The sequence below is a fragment of the Eriocheir sinensis genome, chromosome 38 (assembly GCF_024679095.1).
Source record: "Eriocheir sinensis breed Jianghai 21 chromosome 38, ASM2467909v1, whole genome shotgun sequence".
In the NCBI taxonomy this organism is placed as follows: domain Eukaryota; kingdom Metazoa; phylum Arthropoda; class Malacostraca; order Decapoda; family Varunidae; genus Eriocheir; species Eriocheir sinensis.
The window spans coordinates 1,836,226-1,862,484 of record NC_066546.1 but is presented as its reverse complement, the minus strand read 5'-3'; the positions used below and the strand labels follow the sequence as shown (position 1 = coordinate 1,862,484).

The 26,259-nt window shown below is 41.1% G+C and overlaps 1 protein-coding gene across 3 annotated transcripts in view; it reads right to left on the bottom strand.

Moving 5' to 3' along the window:
• The window catches only part of LOC127008529 (aminopeptidase NAALADL1-like), an 81,552-nt gene extending 56,571 nt beyond the window's left edge, over positions 1 to 24,981 (bottom strand). Inside the window, exons 1-5 of one of the 3 annotated variants that reach the window (XM_050880695.1) lie at positions 24,723 to 24,981; positions 14,425 to 14,684; positions 9,062 to 9,234; positions 4,922 to 5,038; positions 4,454 to 4,558 (exon numbers count right to left, since the gene is read on the bottom strand). In XM_050880695.1, coding sequence (XP_050736652.1) covers positions 4,454 to 4,558; positions 4,922 to 5,038; positions 9,062 to 9,234; positions 14,425 to 14,607 — 578 coding nt within the window. In that variant the 5' untranslated portion in view covers positions 14,608 to 14,684; positions 24,723 to 24,981. The remainder of the gene's footprint in view (positions 1 to 4,453; positions 4,559 to 4,921; positions 5,039 to 9,061; positions 9,235 to 14,424; positions 14,685 to 24,722) is intronic. The other 2 variants (XM_050880696.1, XM_050880697.1) reach the window with 2 other exon arrangements.
• Between the last annotated feature and the right edge of the window lie 1,278 nt (positions 24,982 to 26,259).

The window sequence follows — 26,259 nt, the reverse complement described above, 5'->3', positions numbered from 1 at the left end:
AAAATTAATGTATGAAGGAGGAAAAGAAGGAAGGAGGGAAGGAGAGAAGGAAGGAAGAAAATAAATTAGGGAGAGAAGGGGAAAAAAAAAGGAAGGAAGGAAGGGAAGGAAGAGAATAAAGGAACGAGGGAAGGGAAAAACTGACGAATGAAGGAAGGGAGGAGGAAAATAATGAAGGAGGAAAAGAGTAAATGAAGGAGAGAAGGAAGGGAGAAAGAAGAAGGAAAGGGAGAAAGAAAAGAATATAGGAAGGAGGGAGAGAAGGAAGGGAGAAGGGAGGGAAAGGAGGAGGAGAAAAATGAAGGGAGGAGGACAAGAAGGAAGGAAGAAGGGAGGGAAAGGAGGAGAAAAATGAAGGGAGGAGGATAAGAAGGAAGGAAGAAGGGAGGGAAAGGAGGAGGAGAAAAATGAAGGGAGGAGGATAAGAAGGAAGGAAGAAGGGAGGGAAAGGAGGAGGAGAAAAATGAAGGGAGGAGGCTATGAAGTAAGGAAGAAGGAGGAAAGGAGGAGAAAAATGAAGGGAGGAGGATAAGAAGGAAGGAAGAAGGGAGGGAAAGGAGGAGGAGAAAAATGAAGGGAGGAGGATAAGAAGGAAGGAAGAAGGGAGGGAAAGGAGGAGAAAAATGAAGGGAGGAGGATAAGAAGGAAGGAAGAAGGGAGGAAAGGAGGAGAAAATGAAGGAGGAGGATAAGAAGGAAGGAAGAAGGGAGGGAAAGGAGGAGAAAAATTAAGGGAGGAGGATAGGAAGGAAGGAAGAAGGGAGGGAAAGAAGGAGGAGAAAAATGAAGGGAGGAGGACAAGAAGGAAGGGAGAAGGGAGGGAAAGGAGGAGGAGAAAAATGAAGGGAGGAGGACAAGAAGGAAGGGAGAAGGGAGGGAAAGGAGGAGAAAAATGAAGGGAGGAGGAAAAGAAGGAAGGCAGAAGGGAGGGAAAGGAGGAGGAGAAAAATGAAGGGAGGAGGACAAGAAGGAAGGGAGAAGGGAGGGAAAGGAGGAGAAAAATGAAGGGAGGAGGATAAGAAGGAAGGAAGAAGGAAGAGAAAGAAGGAGGAGAAAAATGAAGGGAGGAGGATAAGAAGGAAGGGAGAAGGGAGGGAAAGGAGGAGAAAAATGAAGGGAGGAGGATAAGAAGGAAGGAATAAGGAAGGGAAAGAAGGAGGAGAAAAATGAAGGGAGGAGGATAAGAAGGAAGGAAGAAGGGAGGGAAAGGAGGAGGAGAAAAATGAAGGGAGGAGGATAAGAAGGAAGGGAGAAGGAAGAGAAAGAAGGAGGAGAAAAATGAAGGGAGGAGGATAGGAAGGAAGGGAGAAGGGAAGGAAAGGAGGAGGAGAAAAATGAAGGGAGGAGGATAGGAAGGAAGGGAGAAGGGAAGGAAAGGAGGAGGAGAAAAATGAAGGGAGGAGGATAGGAAGGAAGGGAGAAGGGAGGGAAAGAAGGAGGAGAAAAATGAAGGGAGGAGGATAAGAAGGAAGGGAGAAGGGAGGGAAAGAAGGAGGAGAAAAATGAAGGGAGGAGGATAAGAAGGAAGGAATAAGGGAGGGAAAGAAGGAGGAGAAAAATGAAGGGAGAAGGAAGAGAAAGAAGGAGGAGAAAAATGAAGGGAGGAGGATAGGAAGGAAGGGAGAAGGGAAGGAAAGGAGGAGGAGAAAAATGAAGGGAGGAGGATAGGAAGGAAGGGAGAAGGGAGGGAAAGAAGGAGGAGAAAAATGAAGGGAGGAGGATAAGAAGGAAGGGAGAAGGGAGGGAAAGGAGGAGGAGAAAAATGAAGGGAGGAGGATAAGAAGGAAGGAATAAGGGAGGGAAAGAAGGAGAAGAAAAATGAAGGGAGGAGGATAAGAAGGAAGGAATAAGGGAGGGAAAGAAGGAGGAGAAAAATGAAGGGAGGAGGATAGGAAGGAAGGGAGAAGGGAAGGAAAGGAGGAGGAGAAAAATGAAGGGAGGAGGATAAGAAGGAAGGAATAAGGGAGGGAAAGAAGGAGGAGAAAAATGAAGGGAGGAGGATAGGAAGGAAGGGAGAAGGGAAGGAAAGGAGGAGGAGAAAAATGAAGGAAGGAGGATAAGAAGGAAGGAATAAGGGAGGGAAAGAAGGAGGAGAAAAATGAAGGGAGGAGGATAGGAAGGAAGGGAGAAGGGAAGGAAAGGAGGAGGAGAAAAATGAAGGAAGGAGGGAGGAAAGGAGGAGGAAAGGAATTAAGGAGGTAAAGGAAAGGCAAAGGGAGGAAGAACATGAAGGAACGAGAGAGGAAAGGAGAAGGAAAGGAATGCAAGAAGGAGAGAGAGAAAAGGAAAGCAGAAAACTGAAAAAAATGAGTGAAGGAAGGAAGGAAGGAGGAAAAGAAGCGAGGAAGGAGGGAGGGAAGGGAGGATAATAAAGGAGGGAGTATGAAGGAATGGAATGATGTAGAGTAATGCACGTAATGACCCTCGCAATCGATATCCATTACACTTATTACCTGTTAATGACCATTAGCTGAACCCGGACACTCCCTGACACTCCCTGACACTCCCCAATACTTCCTGACACTCCCTGACACTCCCTGACACTCCCCAACACTTCCTGACACTCCCTGACAATCCACAACACTCCCTGACACTCCCTGACACTCCCCAGCACTTCCTGACACTCCCTGACAATCCACAACACTCCCTGACACTCCCTGACACTCCCCAGCACTCCCTGACACTCCCTGGCAATCCACAACACTCCCTGACACTCCCCAGCACTTCCTGACACTCCCTGGCAATCCACAACACTCCCTGACACTCCCCAGCACTTCCTGACACTCCCTGGCAATCCACAACACTCCCTGACACTCCCCAGCACTTCCTGACACCCCTGGCAATCCACAACACTCCCTGACACTCACCCGAACTTCCTGACACTCCCTGGCAATCCACAACACTCCTGACACTCCCCAGCAGTTCCTGGCACTCCCTGGCAATCCACAACACTCCCTGACACTCCCAAGCACTTCCTGACACTCCCTGGCAATCCACAACACTCCCTGACACTCCCCAGCACTTCCTGACACTCCCTGGCAATCCACAACACTCCCTGACACTCCCTGACACTCCCCAGCACTTCCTGACACTCCCTGGCAATCCACAACACTCCCTGACACTCCCCAGCACTTCCTGACACTCCCTGGCAATCCACAACACTCCCTGGCACTCCCCAGCACTTCCTGACACTCCTGGCAATCCACAACACTCCTGACACCCCTGACACTCCCCAGCACTTCCTGACACTCCCTGGCAATCCACAACACCCCTGACACTCCCCAGCACTTCCTGACACTCCCTGGCAATCCACAACACTCCCTGACACTCCCAGCACTTCCTGACACTCCCTGGCAATCCACAACACCCCTGACACTCCCCAGCACTTCCTGACACTCCCTGGCAATCCACAACACTCCCTGACACTCCCCAGCACTTCCTGACACTCCCTGGCAATCCACAACACTCCCTGACACTCCCCAGCACTTCCTGACACTCCCTGGCAATCCACAACACTCCTGACACTCCCCAGCACTTCCTGACACTCCTGGCAATCCACAACACCCCTGACACTCCCTGACACTCCCCAGCACTTCCTGACACTCCCTGGCAATCCACAAAACTCCCTGACACTCCCCAGCACTTCCTGACACCCCTGGCAATCCAGTACACTCCCTGACACTCCCCAGCACTTCCTGACACTCCCTGGCAATCCACAACACTCCCTGACACTCCCCAGCACTTCCTGACACTCCCTGGCAATCCACAACACTCCCTGACACTCCCCAGCACTTCCTGACACTCCCCGGCAATCCACAACACTCCCTGACACTCCCCAGCACTTCCTGACACTCCCTGGCAATCCACAACACTCCCTGACACTTCCCAGCACTTCCTGACACTCCCTGGCAATCCACAATACTCCCTAACACTCCCTGACACTCCCCAGTACTTCCTGACACTCCCTGTCAATCCACAACACTCCCTGACACTCCTGAACGCTCCTTAACAATCCTCAACACTGCCCAACACTCCCTAACACTCCTTCCTATGTTCATGCATTAGTGCATCTCTCTCTCTCTCTCTCTCTCTCTCTCTCACACACACACACACACACACACACGTGTGAGTGGCAACGTACTGGGCCCACATTCACCGCGTGATGGACGACGCGGGTTCGAATCCCCACGCTACCACCTCGGATTTTTCAGTCACCGCCGAGTGGCTTAAAACTACCCATATGCTGTCCTGAAGACCACCCATCAACCCGGACTCTAGAGGAAACCGTCCAAGTGAATCAAGAACGAGTTCCGGGGGGCAGCATGAGCCAAGAGAAGATGGCGCCACCATAAACACTTGCCTGCGCCATGACGGGCTGGGGCCGACTACTATCCAGGCCCCTCAAGCAAGCCTACCGGCGCTATAGGCATAGACGTAAAAACACACACACACACCTGTAGGCACTGAAGGGCAGCGTCGTGATGCCTGGCGGGGAGGGGTTCAGGAGCTGTCTGCTGCCGTTCACGTAGACGACCTCCACGGTGTTGGGGCGCTGGCTGCTGGGTGGTGAGGGGAGGGGAGGGGAGGTGAAGTTACATAGGTTAGGTTATCTTAGGCTACTGTTTTGATTAGTGTTTTTATTGTTGTGGTATTGTTTTATAGTATTATTTTATTTTATTGCATTGTATTGTGTAATGGTTTTGTTGCTGCTTTCACTTCTACGATGATAACAACAATAGCTACAACAGCAGGAAGAATAAACACAATCAGCTACTACTACAACTGTCACTACCACCACCACCACCACCACCACCACTACTACTACTACTACTACTACTACCACTACTACTACTACTACTATCACCACTACTACTACTACTACTACCACTACTACTACTACTGTTACCGCCACGGCTACTGACGGGTCGGGCTTGGAGATGTCGGCGGTGAAGGTGGAGGTGGTGGTCTCGTAGCCCTGCTCCCGCCACACGCCCTCCACCAGGGTCCCGAGGAGCGGCGCCGCCTCCTCCGACACCTTCCTGCGGGGGGGACGCCGTGTGGAGGGTGAGAACAATAAAGAAGAACGAGAGGAAAGAAGGCCTGGAGGGCGAATAGTAATGATGATAATGATGATAATAATAATAAGAGAAGGAAGAATATGAAGAAGAAGAATAATAAATAAAAGAACGAACGGAAAGACGGACTGAAGGGCGAGTAGTAATGATGATAATGATGATAATAATAATAAGAGAAGGAAGAATATGAAGAAAAAGAAGAAGAAGAAGAAGACGAAGAAGAAGGAGAAGAAGAACAATAAAAAAGAACGAAAGGAAAGACGGGCTGAAGGGCGAGTAGTAATGATGATAATGATAATAATAATAAGAGAAGGAAGAATATGAAGAAGAAGAAGAAGAAGAAGGAGAAGAAGAACAATAAAAAAGAACGAAAGGAAAGACGGGCTGAAGGGCGAATAGTAATGATGATAATGATAATAATAATAAGAGAAGGAAGAATATGAAGAAGAAGAAGAAGAAGAAGGAGAAGAAGAACAATAAAAAAGAACGAAAGGAAAGACGGGTTGAAGGGCGAATAGCAATGATGATAATGATGATAATAACAAGAAGAAGAGCAGGAAGAAAATCAACAAAACAACAAAACAGAACAAGAAGGAGAAGAAGAAGAAGAAGAAAATAGAACTTAAAGAAAGAGCGGGCTGAATGACGATTAGTAAGATGATAATGAGAGTCTTGATAAGAGGAAGAAAAGAAAGAATAAGAAAGAGAACAAAAGGGAACAAGAACAAGAGAAAGAACAAGATAGAGAAAAGGATGGAGAACAACAACAAGAGCAAGAGCAAGAAACAGAAGAGTAGGAAAAAAGAAGATCAGGGATAAGAACAAGAACCACAAGAAGAATACGAATACAACAAGAAGAGAAAGAAGAAGAACAAAGAAGCAGAACAACAACAAGAATAAGAAGAAAAAAAATCCAAATGCTTATATTGTGATTATGTTAGTTTGGAAGAATTCCGGAGAGAGAGAGAGAGAGAGAGAGAGAGAGAGAGAGAGAGAGAGAGAGAGAGAGAGAGAGAGAGAGAGAGAGAGAGAGAGATTTACATAGAAAATCAGACCACACAGACCCCATGGTCCAGACTAGGTGGTCTGTCCTTAAACCTAAGTGATTCTACAGTAATCAGAAGGCTCCAAAACGTTGCATTTCAACTCTAGTTAATATTAAGTTGAAGGAAGTGACGGTCAAGCTTGTTTTTAAAGGAGTCAATCGTGTTACACTGGACCACTGAAGATGGTAGCTTATTCCATTCTCGCACTACAACGTTGGTGAAGAAAAATTTGGTGCAGTCTGAATTTACTTGTCTACATTTGAGTTTTACGCCATTGTTCCTCGTACGCAAAGTGTCATCGATCATAAACAATGTTGATCTATTTCCATTCGTGAAATCATTAAGTATTTTAAAACATTCGATCAGTTTTCCTCGGAGGCGACGTTTCTCAAGATAGAACATGTTCAGGGTGGAAAGCCTTTCTTCGTAGGATTTGTTGCGCCAGGAAGGGATCATTTTTGTTGCCCGACGCTGAACACCTTCTAATTTAGCAATGTCCTTTGCATGGTGGGGAGACCAAAACTGTACCGCATATTCCAAGTGGGGTCTGACTAAACACTTGTAGAGTGGAAGTATTACGTCTTAATTCTTAAATAAAAAGTTTCTTTTTAATGAAGCCCAACATTCTCTTCGCTTTATTTGCTGCATCGATGCATTGCTGTAAGAATTTGAGGTTTGACGCGAGTCAGTCAAGAGAGCAAGAAGATAGCCCGTAGAACGCCCCTTGCGGAATCCATATTGGCGATCAGATAGAAGGTTAGAAGTGGAAAGGTGCTTTTGAATCTTCCGGTTAAGGATTGATTCAAATGCTTTAGATAGACAGGAAAGTAAAGCTATAGGGCAGTAGTTTGAGGGATTGGAACGGTCACCCTTCTTAGGCACAGGCTGTACAAAGGCATACTTCCAGCAGGAAGGAAAGATAAATGTTGATAGGCAGAGACGAAAGAGTTTGACCAGGCAGGGTTTATCAAGCTTCCCGTGCTGCCAGTAAAAGGTTCAATCCCACTCTTCATCTCCTGTTCGCTGTTTATGCACCAGAAGAAAGCCGTCGAATTTATAACGGCAATACAGTATTTCCCTCATTCCTACTCTTTGTCCCACTCTGCGTTTGCCTCTCATCACCTCACCTGACCACCCGTGTACAGGTAACCAGCTGGGAGGGAACAGGACTCGTATTCTCAAACGCTTTGGGCTCTTGTTACTGCTATTTTTAAATGCCCTAGTGAAGATAAAAAAACAGGTTCTCATAAGAGTTTCCCCGTTCATGGCACAAAAGCCTTGGAAATTTACCGCCAGGGAATTGAAACCACCCATGAAAATTCCTATAACTTCTAAGAGAGCCCTTGTAACTAGATGTACTAAGGTGTCGAAACGCTTGAGAACATGGGAACAGGTCATTAATCACTAACTTAATTTATGACATTTTGCTGCTTTTATTACTACAGGGAATGCTCTTGCTGTTTATATTTATACTACTACTACTACTACTACTACTACTACTACTACTACTACTATTATCTACTATTATCTACTATTACTACTACTACTATTACTACTACTACTACTTCTACTACTACTACTACTACTACTACTACTACTACTACTACTTCAACTACTACTACTACTACTACTACTACTACTACTACTACTACTACTACTACATCTTCTGTTACTACTGCTACCACCCTCAGCACTACCTATTGTTGCTTCGTGTTGTCATTCATGCCGGGCAGACAGAAAGACTCCATTCCCCTTCCCTCCAAGCCCCGTCCGTGCATACCAGAGTGGCTTGCTACACCTCACTAGCCTCACAAAGCAGCGTTATGTAATGAAGGGTGAAGGAGCATCAAGCGAGTGACCTGTTTATCGTGTTAAGGAAAGGTTCTTGTCAATATACCCACGTTTTGTTCCTTCTTGTTTTTTTTTTTTTTTTTTTTTTTTTCGTGTGTCAGCCATTGAGATTGCTTGTATTTATGTGTTGATTTTCGCTATTCGATATCTATTTTATTTTACAGTAAAGGAAGCAACTCGAAGAAAAAACTAATTAAAAACAAAGTCCGCTAGCACTGCTCCTATAAAAGAACGTAGAGAAGAGTGGTCAAAAGAGAGGTCAATTTCGGATGGAGGGTTGTCTTGATACTCCTATCTTGAAAAGGGTCAAGTCCTAGGCAGGAGGAAATACAGGTGAAGGAAGGCTGTTCTGGAGTTAACCACCGAAAAGGATGAAAAAATGAAGATGCTGGTTAACTCTTGCATAAGGTATTTGGACAGTATAGGGATGAACAAGAGTAAAAAGTCGCGTGCAGCGGGGCCGCTTAGGTGTTCTGTTCCTTCACCATCACATGATCTTCCATTATTATATTTTAATCTATGTGTATTTCTTATTTGATATATTGCTTTCCCTTGCAGGAGATCATGAGACACGCCGTTATGTAGCAAAGCACATGATTTTCCATTACGTCACCTTCATCTCTGTATTTTCTGTCTTATATTCCTTTTCTCATTAAGTAGATCATGAGCCGCCCCTTTTATGTAGCTAACCTAACCGTAAGTAACCTAAAACAGGCGGTGTGCTGAACCCAGTATAGAATAGGTTACGGTTAGGCTGGGTTAGCTTACATTAGGTTATTAAGTTTGACACAAAAGAATACTTTTTGTGTCCAACTTAATGTAACCTAATGTAACATAACTAACTAGCCAACTATCCACGTAATCATCCTACAATTATTATCAGTGTATTTCCCGGCCAAAAACCTATCCTAGCTTACCCAACCTAACCTAACCTAACCCAACCTAACCCAAGCTAACCTAACCTAAACTGGGCCGCGTGCTGAACCCAGATACAATTCAGAAATATGCCCCCGTGATAGCCTGCCGTCCTCTACCTGCATCTCCTCGACCACCCCTCCCGCCACGTCCCTGCCTCACCATGTCAACCCACCTCATGTACGCCTTGATCACGTCCGGCTTCAGATGTCTCAGCAGGCGTCGGGAGTGGTTGTAGTTACCCCTGGGCGCCGGCACGATCAGGTTGATGGGGCGCTGCGATGATGCCGCGCCCCACGCCCACCCCGCCCACACGCCCGCGGCAGCACACACCGCGCACACCAACACCTGCGGAGAGGAATATAAACAGTGCAGAGTCAAGGCTGTGTGTAATATCAACTCGTTCGCTTCAATGTTACTTCTCTCTGTTATCTTTTATCAGTGTTATCCTCTTAACTTCACTTTTAAACCCGCTAACTCCAACGAGCAGGGCAGAGTCAAGGTTGTTTCTCTTATCAGTACTTCGCATCATTAACTCTACGTTCGCCTCGTTGTTGCTTCCCTTGCTATATTTTATCGGTTTTCCTGGTGACTGCTCTTTTATACCCGCTAACTTCATGCCTCCACCTCTCTCATGGCCTCACTACACAAGACTTTCCACTCTAGCTCATCCGTAAACTATCCAACATCCAAATGCAAGAGTTAACTGGCATCTTCACTCTTTCATCCCTTTGATATCTTTTATCGATGTTTTCCTGCTGACTACTCTTATAAATCCTCTCATGGCCTCACTGCATAAGACGTTTGACTCAAGCTCATCCCTATACTGTCCAACGTCCTAATGCAAGAGTTAACCGGTATCTTAACTGTTTCATCCCTTTCCTGTCTTTAATTCATGTTTACCTGGTAACTGTTCTTTTAAATCCACTAACAGCATGCCTCCACCCCTCTCGTAGCTTCACTACACTAAACTTTCTACTCAAGCTCATCTTTATGCTGTCCAACGTCCTAATGCAAGAGTTAACATAAGAACATAAGAACGCAGGAGTCTGCAAGAGGCCGGTAGGCCTGTACGAGGCAGCTCCTTTGACCCTAAGCTCCCGTGTATCTAACCCCACCTAATATCGCTGTCCATGAATTTATCTAGTCTATTTTGAATGTGACACTGTATTGGCACTCACCACGTGACTGCTAAGCCTATTCCACTCATCCACCACCCTGTTTGTAAACCAATTTTTGCCTGTGTCCCTGTCGAATCTGAATTTATCCAGTTTAAACCCATTACTTCGTGTCCTACCCGGTTCTCTTACCAACAAAACCTTATGAATGTCTCCCTTATTAAAGCCCTTCATCCATTTATAAACCTCGATCATGTCTCCACGCACCCTTCGCCTTTCTAGAGAATGCAAGTTTAACTGTTTGAGTCTTTCCTCGTATGGCAAGTTTCTCAACCTCTGAATCATCTTAGTCATCCTCTTCTGCACCGATTCTAACATTTTGATATCCATTCTATAGTAAGGTGACCAGAACTGAACCGCATAGTCAAGATGAGGTCTAACTAATGCTAAATATAGTTTGAGGAAGACTTCGGGGCTTCTGTTGCTTACGCTCCTTGAAATAAATCCCAGTACCCTATTTGCTCGAATTCTAGCTTGAATGCATTGTGCCCTTGGACGGAGATCAGAGCTCACTAAGACCCCTAAATCCCTCTCGCACCCAGACCTGCTTATGAGAGTGTCATTTAAGCAATAGTTATGTGAGGGGTTGTTCCTACCTACACTCAGAATACTGCACTTCCCTACATTGAACTCCATCTGTCATTTATCCGCCCAGTCATACAATCTGTTGAGTTCACCCTGGAGAATACTAGCGTCCTGATCCGACTCAATTACTCTACCGATCTTGGTATCATCTGCAAATTTACTAACATCACTACTAATTCCTGTATCTAAGTCATTGATATAAATAATAAACAAAAGTGGACCTAATACCGAACCTTGTGGGACCCCACTCGTAACACATCCCCAGTCAGATCTTTTACCATTGATTTGCACTCTTTGCTTCCTATTGCTAAGCCACGCCTTGACCCAGTTCAAAACTTTACCCTCTACTCCGTGAGCCTGTAATTTAAGCAACAGTCGTTGGTGAGGAACTTGGTCAAACGCTTTACTAAAATCAGTATAGATTACATCATAATTTTCATCTCTGTCAACCGCCTCAAATATTTTATTGTAGAAGGACAAGAGATTGGTGAGGCATGACCTACCTTTTGTGAACCCATGCTGCGAGTCGTGAATTAAGCTATGTTTCTCTAAATGCTCCCGAATGTTCCTGGCTATTATGGACTCCAGCATCTTGCCTATAACCGATGTTAAGCTAATTGGGCGATAGTTTGAAGCAACTGACCTGTCTCCCTTTTTAAAAATCGGCGTCACATTAGCTACTTTCCATAGGCTCGGCACATAGCCAGTATTTACCGACATCTTAAAGATGTCGGTTAGTGGGTCACTGAGTACATTACCTAATTCCTTTAATACCCTCGGAAATATCCCGTCAGGACCTGGCGACTTGTTCTTCTTAAGCTTATCTATCTCATCCTGAACTACTTGCCTGGTAATGATTATATCCCTCAATTTATCGCCATCCCCGCCCTCGTACTCCTGAACCCTTTCCGGTATAGTCGTTCGATCCTCTTGTGTGAATACTGAAAGGAAGTAGTCGTTCAACAATGTGCTCATATTTTCGTAATTTTCTGCTAGTTCCCTGTGTTTGTTTTCAGCGGTCCAATTTTCTCCCGTGTTTTTGTTCTATACATCTGAAAGAAGCCCTTAGGATTACTTTTCGCCTCATTTGCTACTTTGATCTCATAGTTCCTTTTTGCTATCCTGGTGTTTTTCTTAACTAATCTAGATAGTTCGACGTACCGTTATCTTCATTCTCTCATTCCCATGCTATCTTTCATCTACGCTTTCCTTCTGACTGTTCGCAAACACCAACATTTGCGAAGAGGAATAAAGACAGTGCAGAGTCAAGGCTATTTGTCTTAACAGCTCCTCGCCTCATTAACTGGATACGTTCGCTTCAATGTTGCTTCCCTTGCTATCTTTTATCGAGTTACTTCTTATATAAGTCAGTCCCTTTACAACATCCTTTTAACTCTTTCTCAGCGCCTAGATACCTACATTTACCTTTTGTCAGCAGAAAGTCACCATTCGTGCATTCACAATAATCACTACAACACCAAAATTGATTAGCATTTAACCTCTTATATAACTCCATCCATTTACAGCAGCCAGTTAACTCTTTCTCAGCGCCAAGATACCTACATTTACTTTTCATCATCAAGCATCTAAAAATTCGCCATAACACTATTAGTTTAGCACAAAGTTTCCCTTTATATAACTCAGTCCTTTTTCAGCAGCCAGTTAACTCCTTTTATAGAGCCTACTAAGGATTTCAGAGGCTGTGCGGCCTCGTTTTTTGGGAATAATATCGTAACGAACAATCGTATCGGTACGAGATTTTGCGACAGTGTATTTCACACACTGCCTTAATTTTGAAGGGTATCGCCAACCGCCACAAGTAGAGAATAAAGGCACTTGTCCCTATACCAAGAGGGTAAAGTCATCAGTGTCAGGCAAAGATACGAACACAACTACCAGAGGCTCCGCCCACCTTGTTCCTCTTCCCTCCATCTCCCGCCTCCTCCCTTCTCCCTCAATCTCTCTCTCTCTCTCTCTCTCTCTCTCTGGAAGATACATACATACTCGAGAATGATTTTTTTTTTTTCAATTAAGGCATGCTTGATGTGATACTGGGACTTTAATTTTGAGCATAGTGATACACATCTGGGCCGTGGACGTAATGACATGTGAGAGTAGGGTGAGGTGGTAAATGATGACTACCATGATTGATGGTAGAACGATTGCTCGCTTGTATTTGCCAGACTTTCTGTCACAGCCGAGGTGTGGGAAGGTGCGGTTCGGCGATCACGACGCTTTGAGGACGACTACTGGACAACGGATAATATCCATGAAAGTGTCGATCCTCTCGTTATTAACCTTGACTGTGACAGTGATGATGGGGATTTAGTGTTAAGTTGTGAAGAAGATTAAAGTCTTGAATATTCTTGTTTGTATCCTTAGTAAACCAAGAGTGTCCTTGCCATCACTATATTGTATAAAGTTCCTTAATATAAGCCTCATAACCCAGTGTCCCTCATCCACACTCAGTGATTCACTTTTAGTACTACCTCAAACATTTTATACCTTCGCAATTCTTCCCGTTACCATACTTTCAGCTCTTCCCTGACAATAAAATTAATAGCACCACTATAATTTGGCGATAAGAGCACCATTACTTTTATCAGTAGGTACATGCTATACAATAGCCCTACGAAAACGTACACCATAAACCACCAAACCACTACGCTACCAATAGTTACGGAGGTAATTAGGCTATGTAAGTAACACGTTACCCTACTCTCAACTTTATTTAAAGGATGCCTATCAGTATTAGAAAGAGTATATAACGCCACTACAATTAATGCATGCCTTTCATTCATTATAGTTACGAAGCTACATGAGAGAGAGAGAGAGAGAGAGAGAGAGAGAGAGAGAGAGAGAGAGAGAGATTGAGGGAGAAGGGAGGAGGCGGGAGATGGAGGGAAGAGGAACAAGGTGGGCGGAGCCTCTGGTAGTTGTGTTCGTATCTTTGCCTGACACTGATGACTTTACCCTCTTGGTATAGGGACAAGTGCCTTTATTCTCTACTTGTGGCGGTTGGCGATACCCTTCAAAATTAAGGCAGTGTGTGAAATACACTGTCGCAAAATCTCGTACCGATACGATTGTTCGTTACGATATTATTCCCAAAAAACGAGGCCGCACAGCCTCTGAAATCCTTAGTAGATACCTTCAATTACCTAGCCTCTAAAAACTGCCATTATGCATTCACATTTCACCATTAGCTTAGGACCCAGTTGCCTCTTATATAACTCAGTCCCTTTACAGCCGCCAGTTAACTCTTTCTCAGCGCCTACATATACCTACATTTACCTTTTGTCATCACCCAGCATAAGAAAGTCACCTTACACTCATACACAATTTACTACAACAGCAAAATTTATTATTATTTAACCTCTTTTGTAATCCAAGCGCTTTACAGCATCCACTTGACTTTTCAGATCCTAGATAACCACATTTACCTTTTATCATCACCCAACATCAAAAAAACACCACTACTCATTCACAATTCACTAAACTATTATTCTTGCCCCTCACAACCTTTTCTTCGGTCCACAGGTGCCTCCACTGCTGTTTATCGCCCAGCACGTGGACACCGCTGCATAACTTTTAGCAATTGAATAACTTTATCAGCTTCTCAGTGATTCTTAATTAAGCACCTAACGAATTACATTTAACACCTAGGCGACTTTTTATCACGTAAGTAGCTCTTAAGTATCCAAGTAGCTCTTTGTAACTGCTAAGTAAGTGTCAAGCACCTGTTTTGTAGGTCCTCCATAGCCCATGCACTCACCATGGCCAGCGCCACCCTGGCCTGGGCCGCGGGGGCCAGGGCGAGGAGCTGTGGGGACCGCGGCTTGGTCACGATGGTCACGGCGCCGCGCCCAGCCAGGTCAGCCCGCGCCGCCCCGCCGCCCTCGTCTTCCTCCTCGTCGCTGGCCGCGCATCGCCACCGCGTGTAGCTCTCGCCGGACATACCCGCTCGTCCGCCTCTGGCCGGCGCTCACCACCTCGCCATGTCGCTTACTCCCGCGTCCCCGTGCCAGGGAAAGGCTGAGGAGAGGAAGAAGGAGGAAAAACGTGTCTCAGCACTGTACGAAAATAAAATATGAGTAAAAGAAAAGGGTAAAACTTAATTAATGACTATTTTCTACACTGGCAGGAAAAGCTATCATGCTTCGTCAGTCGGCCCTCCCTCGCTTGGTCGCTGGCCCAGTGGAGGTTAGCGAAGACAGAAAATACACGTCCACCTGAATGACCTGAGCCCATGTTACGACTATTCCGAAGGCCACAGAGGTGTTTTCCCGTGGATGGTGCAGAGGTCGTGTACAGCTATCACTGGGATCACAAAACAGTCCATGAAAATCCCAGCAACTTCTACGAGAGGCTTTTCAAACAGACGAACTGAGGCGCCGAGACGCTTAAGAATATGGACAATTAGCTGTTGAGAGGAGTGTTGCTTCTAACGCCATTTTATTGATCAAGTGTAGAGCAAGAAGAGGAAAAGGGTTAGGGGAGAAGGTACAGTTGGGGGAAGAGGAAAGACAGTGGGGGCATATTCTCAAACATTTCGGCGTACAAGCACACACATAGTTGACAAGGGTTTCGTAAGAGTTTGGGGCATTTCCTGGGGTAGTTTTATGACCCTTTTGGTAGTTTAACCCTTCTTCTGTACCATGAACCTAGAAAAACACTCACTTTCGACCTTTGGAAATAGTTGATGTGGGAGGCGGATGCGTCTAAAATTACAAAGCAGTGGCACACAGTTGACCAGGCTTTCGTAGGAGGTTTTGGGCATTTCCAGCTGTAGTTTTATGACCCTTTTGGTAGTTTAACCCTTCTTCTGTACCGTGAACCTGGAAGAACACTCAAGAAAACCCGATGAATTTTCTTTTCGACCTTTGGAAATAGCTGATGTGAGGGGTGGAAGCGTTTATATAAGAATACCAAGCACACATAGTTGACCGGGCTTTCGTAGGAGGCTTTGGGCATTTCCAGCTATAGTTTTATGACCCTTTCGGTAGTTTAACTCTTCTTCTGTACCATGAACCTGGAAACATACTCAAGAAAACCCAATTAATCTTCTTGTTGACGTGAGGGGTGGAAGCGTCTGCCAATACCAAGCACACATAGTTGACCAGGCTTTCGTATGAGGTTTTGGGCATTTCCAGCGGTAGTTTTATAACCCTTTTGGTAGTTTAACCCTTCTTCTGTACCGTGAACCTAGGAGCATACTCAAGAAAACCTAATTCATCTTCTTGTTGACGTGAGGGGTGGAAGCGTCTGCCAATACCAAGCACACATAGTTGACCAGGCTTTCGTAGGAGGTTTCGGGCATTTCCAGCGGTAGTTTTATGACCCTTTCAGTTAACCCTTCTTCTGTACCGTGAATCTAGAAAAACACTCAACCCGATAAATCTTCTTTTCGGACTTTGGAAATAGTTGATGTGAGGCTTGGAAGCGTCTGCCAACACCGACCGATGGGTGTTGAGTTGTAGGGAGTGGGTTCGCTAATTGTTATGATGGACTTGTTGTTTATCGGGCACCTTATTTGTATACCCCGGCGTGTTGGCCTTACCTCCCCCCTCCCTCCTTCTTCGTCTCCCACACTCAAGCTGGGCAGTCCCTTTCATCCGTCACCTTGTCCTGTCAGTCAGTGTGTATTTACCTATTTGTATTTACCTATTTGTATTTACCTATTTGTAGTCTACTGGGCCCGAGCTAAGATCATTATAATAGTCACGTCTTCATATCTACATTCATCCAGCCTTTAGGTGTGTGTGTGTGTGTGTGTGTGTGTGTGTGTGTGTGTGTGAGAGAGAGAGAGAGAGAGAGAGAGAGAGAGAGAGAGAGAGAGAGAGAGAGAGAGAGATTTACATAGATTTACATAGAAAATCAGACCACACAGACCCCATGGTCCAGACTTGGTGGTCTGTCCTTAAACCTAAGTGATTTTACATTAATCAGAAGACTCCAAAACGTTGCATTTCTACTCTAGTTGATATTAAGTTGAAGGAAGTGACGGTCGAGCTTATTTTTGAAGGAGTCAATCGTGTTACACTGGACCACTGATGATGGGAGCTTATTCCATTCTCGCACTACAACGTTGGTGAAGAAAAATTTGGTGCAGTCTGAATTTACTTGTCTACATCTGAGTTTTACGCCATTGTTCCTCGTGCGCAAAGTGTCATCGATCATAAACAATGTTGATCTGTCTACATTCGTGAAACCATTAAGTATTTTAAAACATTCGATCAGTTTTCCTCGGAGGCGACGTTTCTCAAGAGAGAACATGTTAAGGGTAGAAAGCCTTTCTTCGTAGGATTTGTTGCGCAAGGAAGGGATAATTTTGGTTGCCCGACGCTGAACACCTTCTAATTTAGCAATATCCTTTGCATAGTGGGGAGACCAAAACTGTACCGCATATTCCAAGTGGGGTCTGACTAAACTGTTGTAGAGCGGGAGTATTACATCTTTATTTTTAAATAAAAAGTTTCTTTTAATGAACCCCAACATTCTGTTCGCTTTATTTGCTGCATCGATACATTGCTGTGAAAATTTGAGGTTTGACGCGATTTTGACCCCCAAGTCCTTGACGCATTGAACGCTTTTGAGTTTAACGCCGCGCATTTCATAATCGAACTTCTTATTCCTCGTTCCAACTTGAAGGACCTGGCACTTGTCTACGTTAAAGGGCATCTCCCATCTATCCGACCAAGCTGAAATTTTGTGCAAATCCTCTTGGAGGCTTTGCCTGTCTTCGTCAGTCAGAACCGAGTTACCAATGATTGTGTCGTCTGCAAATTTACTAATGCGGTTATTGAGTCCAACATCCACGTCGTTGATGTAAATAATGAAGAGCACTGGGCCAAGAACCGAACTCTGAGGGACGCCACTAGTGACCGGCGCCCACTCTGAATTAAATCCGTCAATCACTACTCTTTGTTGTCTGTTGCTCAACCAATTCGCGATCCATTGGTTTACTTGACCGTCAATACCTATTTGCTTTAATTTGTAAAGTAATTTATGATGCGGGACTTTATCAAACGCTTTCTGGAAATCAAGATAGACTACGTCCAGTGATTTGGTTACGTCATAAACAGTGAAGAGGTCGTTATAAAAGGTTAATAGATTTGATAGGCAGGATCTTTTGTTTCGGAAGCCATGTTGTGAGTCCCCAATTAATGAGTGGCTTTCAAGGTAACTCACAATTTTGTCTCTAATTATGCCCTCAAGTAGCTTACCTACAACCGAAGTTAGACTAATGGGCCTGTAATTATCTGGTACTTTTTTGTCTCCTTTCTTAAAAATCGGTGTTACGTTAGCATTTTTCCAATCTGAAGGGACGATGCCTTGTCGCAAGGACATATTGAATACGGTTGTGAGGGAGGAGAGTATTTCGCTCTTTGTTTCTTTCAGCAGAGTTGGATATACTTTATCAGGTCCAGGACTTTTATTTGTTTTAAGTGATTTGAGGGCTTTAAGGACTTCATCGGGTTTTATTTCAAAGTAAGACAATGCATGCTCGGGATTTACATTAGTACTGGTGTTGGTGGTGGTGGTGGGAGGACTGTTATTATTAAACACCGAGGAAAAGTAATTATTTAATAGGTTTGCAACGTGTTGGCTGTCAGTCACTAGTGCACCGTCGCTGTTTGTTAAAGGTCCAGTTCCACTTCTGATCGCCTTTCTGTTGTTTATGTAACTGAAGAAGGATTTCAGATTATTTTTACAGTTGGCTGCAATATTTTCTTCATATCTACGCTTTGCCTAACACACTAATCTGTTTACTCGTCGCCTGGCATCATTGTAAAGTCTAATGTTTTCGGGCGTGCTTTGCTCTTTCTTTAACCTGTAAGACAATTTTCTCTCCTTGACTGAGTGTTTAATTTCGCTATTAAACCAAGGTGGACTTTTATTAGTGTTAATTCGCTTCTCGCACAAGGGGACAAATGTGTCCTGCTGAGTGAGTAAGTGATTTTTAAAGTTTAGCCAGGCGTCCTCTACATTGCCGTCATCTGATAGTTGCATATCTATTAGTTTTCGTCGGATTTCTACGAAGTTGGCTCTTTTGAAATTGAGCACCTTTACTTTATTTTCAGTCACCGATGTTTGAGCTCTAATGTCAACGCGCACTAATTTATGATCGCAGGAACCGAGGTGTTCTCCTACCGTGACATTACTGACTAGGTTATCTTGGGTCACGAGAGAGAGAGAGAGATAATCCCCAAGCTGTACCCAATGATCCATGACCAACACACACACACACACACACACACACACACACACACACATACACACACACACACACACACACACACACACACACACACACACGCACACACACAACAAAGGAAGTCTCTCGCTCAAGAACTCGCGTCATTCAGCCAATCGTGGGAGTTTTATGTTTTTTGACCGGGTTTTTTTTTCTCTCTCTCTACCTGTTGAGCTTATATTTGTACATTCACACCATCAAACCATCCCTGGAAAAGCCCAAAACTCCTACGAAAACTGTGCCAAAGAGGTGTGCTGGGGCGCCGAAGGGTTGAGGATGTGGCCCTTGTAGAAAATAAAGGCTCCGTCCCTCACGCCCCTTCCCCGCCGGCCGCCTCCCTTGTTCTCAGGCTTCGCTCCTCCTCTCGTGCACCCAGACAGTTCTCGTGCGGATAAATCGTTGCTTCCCGCAGTCAGTTGTTGCTGGAGGCGTTTCCGGCGGCACTTCACAATTCATATTTATTTTTTTCTACTCACAGATTTTCTTGTTTTTTTCACATCCTGAGATTAATTCGTTTAGAGTTTAGACAATGACATATTTTTTTACTTCGTGATTTTTCCTCGTTTCATTTTATTTCACTTTCTGAGATTAATTCGTTTAGATATTAACTTTTTTTTTTTTTACTTACAGATTTTCCTTGTATCTTTTTTTTTCACTGAGGTTAATTCGTTTACATATTGAGATTTTTTTTTTTATTTACAGATTTTCTTAGTATCTTTTATTTCACTTTCTCTGAGATTAATTTGTTTAGATATTGACATTTTTCTGACCATCATTTTCCTAGTTTCTTTTTTTACACTTTTCTGAGGTTAGTTCGTTAATGGACTTTTTTTCACTTCATGTTTTTTCTCGTTTTTTTTTTCCACTTTTTGAGATTAATTCGTTTAGATATTGACATTTGTTTTTACTTAATGACTTTCCTATTTTTTCTCTCTTTTTCTTAGACGATTTTCTCTCTTTAGTATTTTTTAATTACAGATTTTCGTGGTTTATTTATTTTTTTACTTTCTGAGATTAGTTCCTATAGATATTAATGAGTTTCTATGTTAAGATTTAAATAGCTTCATTTTTTTCTAAGATGAATTAATTCTTTTAAACATTAATGAATTTCTTCTTAAAGAATTTGGTAGTTTCATTTATTTTTAATCAATTCCTTTAGATATTAATGAGTTTCTACTTATAAAGATTTTGGTAGTTTTATTTTTTTACTTGCTAAAATTAATTCCTTTAGATATTAATGAGTTTCTTCTTTAATATTTTAGTAGTTTCATTTTATTTTCTATTATTTCTGAGATGAGGTTTTTTTTACTATTAATGCGTTTCTAAGTAAAGATTCTCCTTGTTTCATTTATTTTACTTTCTGAAGTTAATTCCTTTTGACGTCGATGATTTTTTACTTAGAAGTTTTCCTGGTTTTATTTACGTTACTTCTCTCAGTTCTTGAGATATTAATGAGTTTCTATTTGAAGATTATCCTAGTCTCATATATGCTCACTTTCTGAGACAAATTTCTGTATATATTAATGATTTTCTAAATAAAAATCATCCTTAGCCCGTAGTTTCTTTTTTTTCACTTTTCTCAGACAAATTCCTTAAACTTCAATTATTCTTCACGTCCCTCTCGCTCATTTCCTTCCTTGTGTTTTTCATTTGTTTTTAGGTCATAGGTCGGTACTGTAAGACACTTCCACTTCTTACATCAGCTATTTCTAAAGGTCACAGAGAGGATCAATCGGGTTCTAATGAGTGTTTCTTTAGGTTCACGGTACAGAAGAAGGGTCAAACTGCCACCTGGGTCATAAAACTACTCCTGGAAATGCACACAACTCCTACGAAAGCCTTGTCAAATATGTGAACTTTGGCGACGAAATGTTTAGTAAGACGGCCCATAATCCCTCGTCTTTTTTTTATTATCATTCATATTATTTCATTTCCTTTACTCATCACTAATTCCTTCCTTGCGTGGTTTCCGACTTGTAGCTTGTTTTGACTTTTCACCTGTTTTCCTTTTTTTTTCCTTCAGTTTTCATCACCTTCTTTATTCTACATTTTTCTTTATTCTTTTCTATTTATCTTTGTTTATTTATTAATGTTTATTCATCTTTATTTTTATTCATTCATCTTTATTTTTATTTATTCATCTTTATTTTCCATTTTTCTTTATTCTCCATTTTTATTTATTCATATTCATTTATATTTATTCACCTTTATTTTTATTTGTTCATCTTTATTTATATTTATTCATCTTTATTTTTATTTGTTTATCTTTATTTATATTTATTCATCTTTATTTTTATTTGTTTATCTTTATTTCTATTTATTCATCTTTATTTTTATTTGTTTATCTTTATTTCTATTTATTCATCTTTATTTTTATTTGTTTATCTTTATTTCTATTTATTCATCTTTATTTTTATTTGTTTATCTTTATTTATATTTATTCATCTTTATTTTTATTTGTTTATCTTTATTTATATTTATTCATCTTTATTTTTATTTGTTCATCTTTATTTATATTTATTCATCTTTATTTTTATTTGTTTATCTTTATTTATATTTATTCATCTTTATTTTTATTTGTTTATCTTTATTTATATTTATTCACCTTTATTTTTATTTGTTTATCTTTATTTATATTTATTCATCTTTATTTTTATTTGTTCATCTTTATTTATATTTATTCATCTTTATTTTTATTTGTTTATCTTTATTTCTATTTATTCATCTTTATTTTTATTTGTTTATCTTTATTTATATTTATTCATCTTTATTTTTATTTGTTCATCTTTATTTCTATTTATTCATCTTTATTATTATTTATTCATCTCTATTTTTACTTATTTATTCATCTTTATTTTTACTTATTCATCTTTATTTTTATTTATTCATCTTTATTTTTATTTATTCCTCTTTATTTTTATTTATTTATTCATCTTTATTTTTTATTTATTCATCTTTATTTTTTCCATTTATCTTTATTTTTATTTATTCATCTTTATTTTAATTTATTCATCTTTATCCATCTTTATTTTTTATTTATTCATCTTTATTTTTTATTTATCTTTATTTTTATTTATTCATCTTTATTTTTATTTATTCATCTTTATTTTTATTTATTCATCTTTATTTTTATTTATTCATCTTTATCCTCCATTTTTCTTTATTCTTCATTGTAATTTATTCATCTATACTCATTTTTTTCATCTTTATTTTTATTTATTCATCTCTACTCATCTTTATTTTATTTATTTATGTTTAATCATCTTTATTTATCTTTGCTTATTTATTTTTATTTATTCATCTTTATTTTTATTTATTCTTCTTTATTCTTCACCATTTTTCTTTCTTTTTTATTTATCTTTATTTTTATTTATTCATATTTATTTATCTTTATTTTTATTTATTCATATTTATTCATCTTTATTTTTATTTATTCATATTTATTCATCTTTATTTTTATTTATTCATATTTATTCATTTTTCTTTTTATTTATTCATATTTATTCATCTTTCTTTTTATTTATTCATATTTATTCATCTTTATTTTTATTTATTCATATTTATTCATTTTTCTTTTTATTTATTCATATTTATTTATCTTTATTTATATTTATTCATATTTATTCATTTTTCTTTTTATTTATTCATATTTATTTATCTTTATTTTTATTTATTCATATTTATTCATCTTTATTTTTATTTATTCATATTTAGTCATCTTTATTTTTATTTATTCATATTTATTCATTTTTCTTTTTATTTATTCATATTTATCTCCATTTTTCTTTGTTCACCATTTTTATTTATTCATCTTCATTTATCTTTATTTTTATTTATTTATCTTTTTTATTCATTTATTTTATTTTTATTTATTTATCTTTTTTATTCACTTATCTTTATTTTTTATTTATTTATGCTTTATTCATTTATCTTTATTTTTATTTATTTATTTTTTATTGTATTCGTTTATCTTTATTTTTATTTATTTATATTTCTTATTTTTTATCTTTGTTTATTTATTTATTTTTATTCATCTTTATTTTAAGTTATTCATCTCTATTCTCCTGTTTCATTTATTCATCTTTATTTATCTAGATATTTATTTATTTATATTCATCTCTATCTTTATTTATTCGTCTTTATTCGCCATTTTTATTTATTCTTCATTTTTCTCAGTCACTAGTTTGGCATTCACGATTTTTCACTTCCCTTCAACGTTCTGTATTTCTTTACGTGCTACATATTTATTTTATTTTCCTTTATTTTCTTGATTGGGTTTATTTTATTTCTTCTTCTCTCGTTAAGGATTTTTTATTTACTTGCCCTCAACGTTCTGTATTTCTTTTCGTGCTACATATTTATTTTATTTTCCTTTATTTTCTTGATTGGGTTTATTTTACTTCTTCTTCTCTCATTAAGGATTTTTTATTTACTTGCCTTCAACGTTCTGCACTTTTTTGTGTTACGTTTACTTCCTTATTTTTATTTTCCTCTTTGATTTTCCTTTATTTTTATTGATTTTATTTTTTTTCCTTTGTCATTAACGATTTTTCACTTCCCTTCAACTTTCTGCTCCTTTTTTCATGTTATTTTGTTTTCTTTTTTTATTGTCCTGTATTTATTTTATTCATTTATTTTCTTTATTTATTTCTTTATTTTTTTTCCTAGTTACGTTATTTTTTTCCCTTTTCTCAGATTTATTCATTGAGGCACTTCCGATTTTCCTTGTTGCTTGTCTTCAACGTTCTGTGCATTTTCTTTTCGTGTTTTATTTGTTTTCATTTTCGTTTTCATATATTTGTTCTTATCGATTTATTTTTTTCCTTATTTTTTTCTTTTTTCCCTTTTCTAAGATTCACTCCGTAAGGCACTTTTGATTTTCCTTATTGCTTGTCTTCAACGTTCTGTGCATTTTCTTTTCGTGTTTTATTTGTTTTCATTTTCGTTTTCATATATTTGTTTTTATCGATTTATTTTTTTCCTTATTTTTTTTCTTTTTTCCCTTTTCTAAGATTCACTCCGTAAGGCACGTTTGATTTTCCTTATTGCTTGTCTTCAACGTTCTGTGCATTTTCTTTTCGTGTTTTATTTGTTTTCATTTTCATTCTCATTATTATCGATTTATTTTCTTTCCTTATTTTTTTTTTTTTTTTTTTCCCTTCCCTCATATTCATTCCCTGAGACACTTCCTATTTTCTTATTGCTTGTCTTCAACGTTCTGTACTATCTTTTTCTTCGTGTTGCATTTGTTTTCATTTTTTTATTCCAACCTTTCCTCAGTGTCACATTTTTTCCTCTTTTCTCAGATTTATTCCTTCAGGCACTTCCGATTTTCCTTTATCCTTGTCTTCTACGTCCTGGACTTTTTTTCCCGTCTTGCATTTGTTTCTATCTTATTTTCTTATACCGAGGTTTTCCTAGTTTGATCTCTCCCTTTTTTTCATATACATTCTTTTAGGTACCTTCAGTTTTCCACTCGTCTTGCTCATTTCCTTGTGCTGACAACTGGTTTTCACTCTCCCGGGCCACTCAAGCTTACCTCAAGACACTAGTGAGCCGTGCCTGCTGATTTCTCCCTTTTTTTCATTTATATTCTTTTAGGTATCTCCAAAGTTCCACTCGTCTTGCTCATTTCCTGGCGTTGACATGTCGTTCTCACTCTCCCAGGCCACTCAAGCTTACTTCAAGGAGCCGTACCTGCTAATTTCTCCCTTTTTTTCATGTAAATTCTTTTAGGTATCTCCAGTTTTCCACACGTCCTGCTCATTTCCTGGCGTTGACATCTCGTTTTCACTCTCCCGGGCCACTCAACTTACCTCAAGACACTAGTGGGCCGTGCCTGTCTGCCTGCGTGCTGTATGCGTGCCTCAGTGTGTGCGGGCAAGGCTCAGGTTCAAAACAGCGGCGGGACTCACACGCCCTGCCCAACGCCGTGGCGGGCTTTACTAACACAAGTCACCTGGCGCTGGCGGCACGCACTCTGGCCTCCCCGCCCGGGCCCCGCCCACCTCCCTCCAGCTATGCAGATTGTTGCGAGAGTTTTCCACAATCCTCCAAGGCCTGTGGACTCTTCCTTCCCCTCCTCACGGTGAGCGAAGAAATGTGGCGAGCGTCGTGTGTGTGTGTGTGTGTGACTGAAACGCCGGCCCGAGAATGGACTGACTATGGCGGCGGCGGCGATAGTCGTCGTGGTGGCAGTGTTTAGATTCACGATCATCCCCCAAACTTGCATGCCGAGGATGAACAACGTAAGATTATCTACATGTAGTGAATAACCAGCCTTGACACGCCTCACGTCCCGCCCCATCCTACCCGCCGCCCCCCGTAGCATCCATCCTGACAACGAAATGAAAGGAACATGAACAGGTAACAGAGGAACGTCCCAAAGGTAACACTCAGCACATCTTACCTGCCTGCCGCAAAACCGCCAAGACACCTGAGCCTTCGTTACCTCCCCGGTGAGTGTGGCGTCTTGCCCGGCCTCTCGCAGCGCCTCGGGACGTCATCGCCTCGCCAACGTGATAATGAGGAGAGGGAACGAGGCGACGGCACGAGACCCAAACACAGATCAATGGGTAGGACACGCGAGACATCTAAAGGAATTTTGTTAGGTACCCCCCCACACACACACACACACACACACACACACACACACACACACACACACACACACACACACACACACACCTAGCCGCTCCCTGCCCCCCCCCCCTCCCCCCAGTAGATTATCCTTGTGGTTCTCAGACCTCACGCACGCTCCGCAAGTCACGTATTCGTTATTAATGTTATATAATTGTTTTAATGGGCGCATAGACCCCCCTCCTCCCACCTCCATTCACCCACACACGTTAGCACGCTCGCCTCACAACCAAGAGGTCCCGGGGCTCGATTTCCAGGTGGCGTGAACGTGTGCCGAGTGTCAGTTGTGGTGTGTGTGGGTGTGAGGTTCCTGCCTTACCCAAAGATCCGTCACCTGAGCTCCAAAGCCCATTCTGTGAGGCTGCTGCCTGGCGACCGCGAGTCCAGCGCGTGATCAGACTTTGGGGAATGACGCACAACTTCTTCATCGAGTCAATAGCCTTGTCGAACACTTGGAACGTGATGGAGTGTACTAGAGAAGGGTGATTATGACACACACACACACACACACACACACACACACATATTCAACTAGACTTCCACTCAGGTCACTCTCATTCCACTCAGACTACTAACACACACACACACACTCACACTCACACAAATAAACAAACAGCTTCACAACAACTTCCTGAGGCCAAGCACGAGTCGTTTCAGCCATATGTGGCGCTCCTCTCGTCGGCCCCGTCAGCAGGTCGTGAGGGAGCGTTTCAA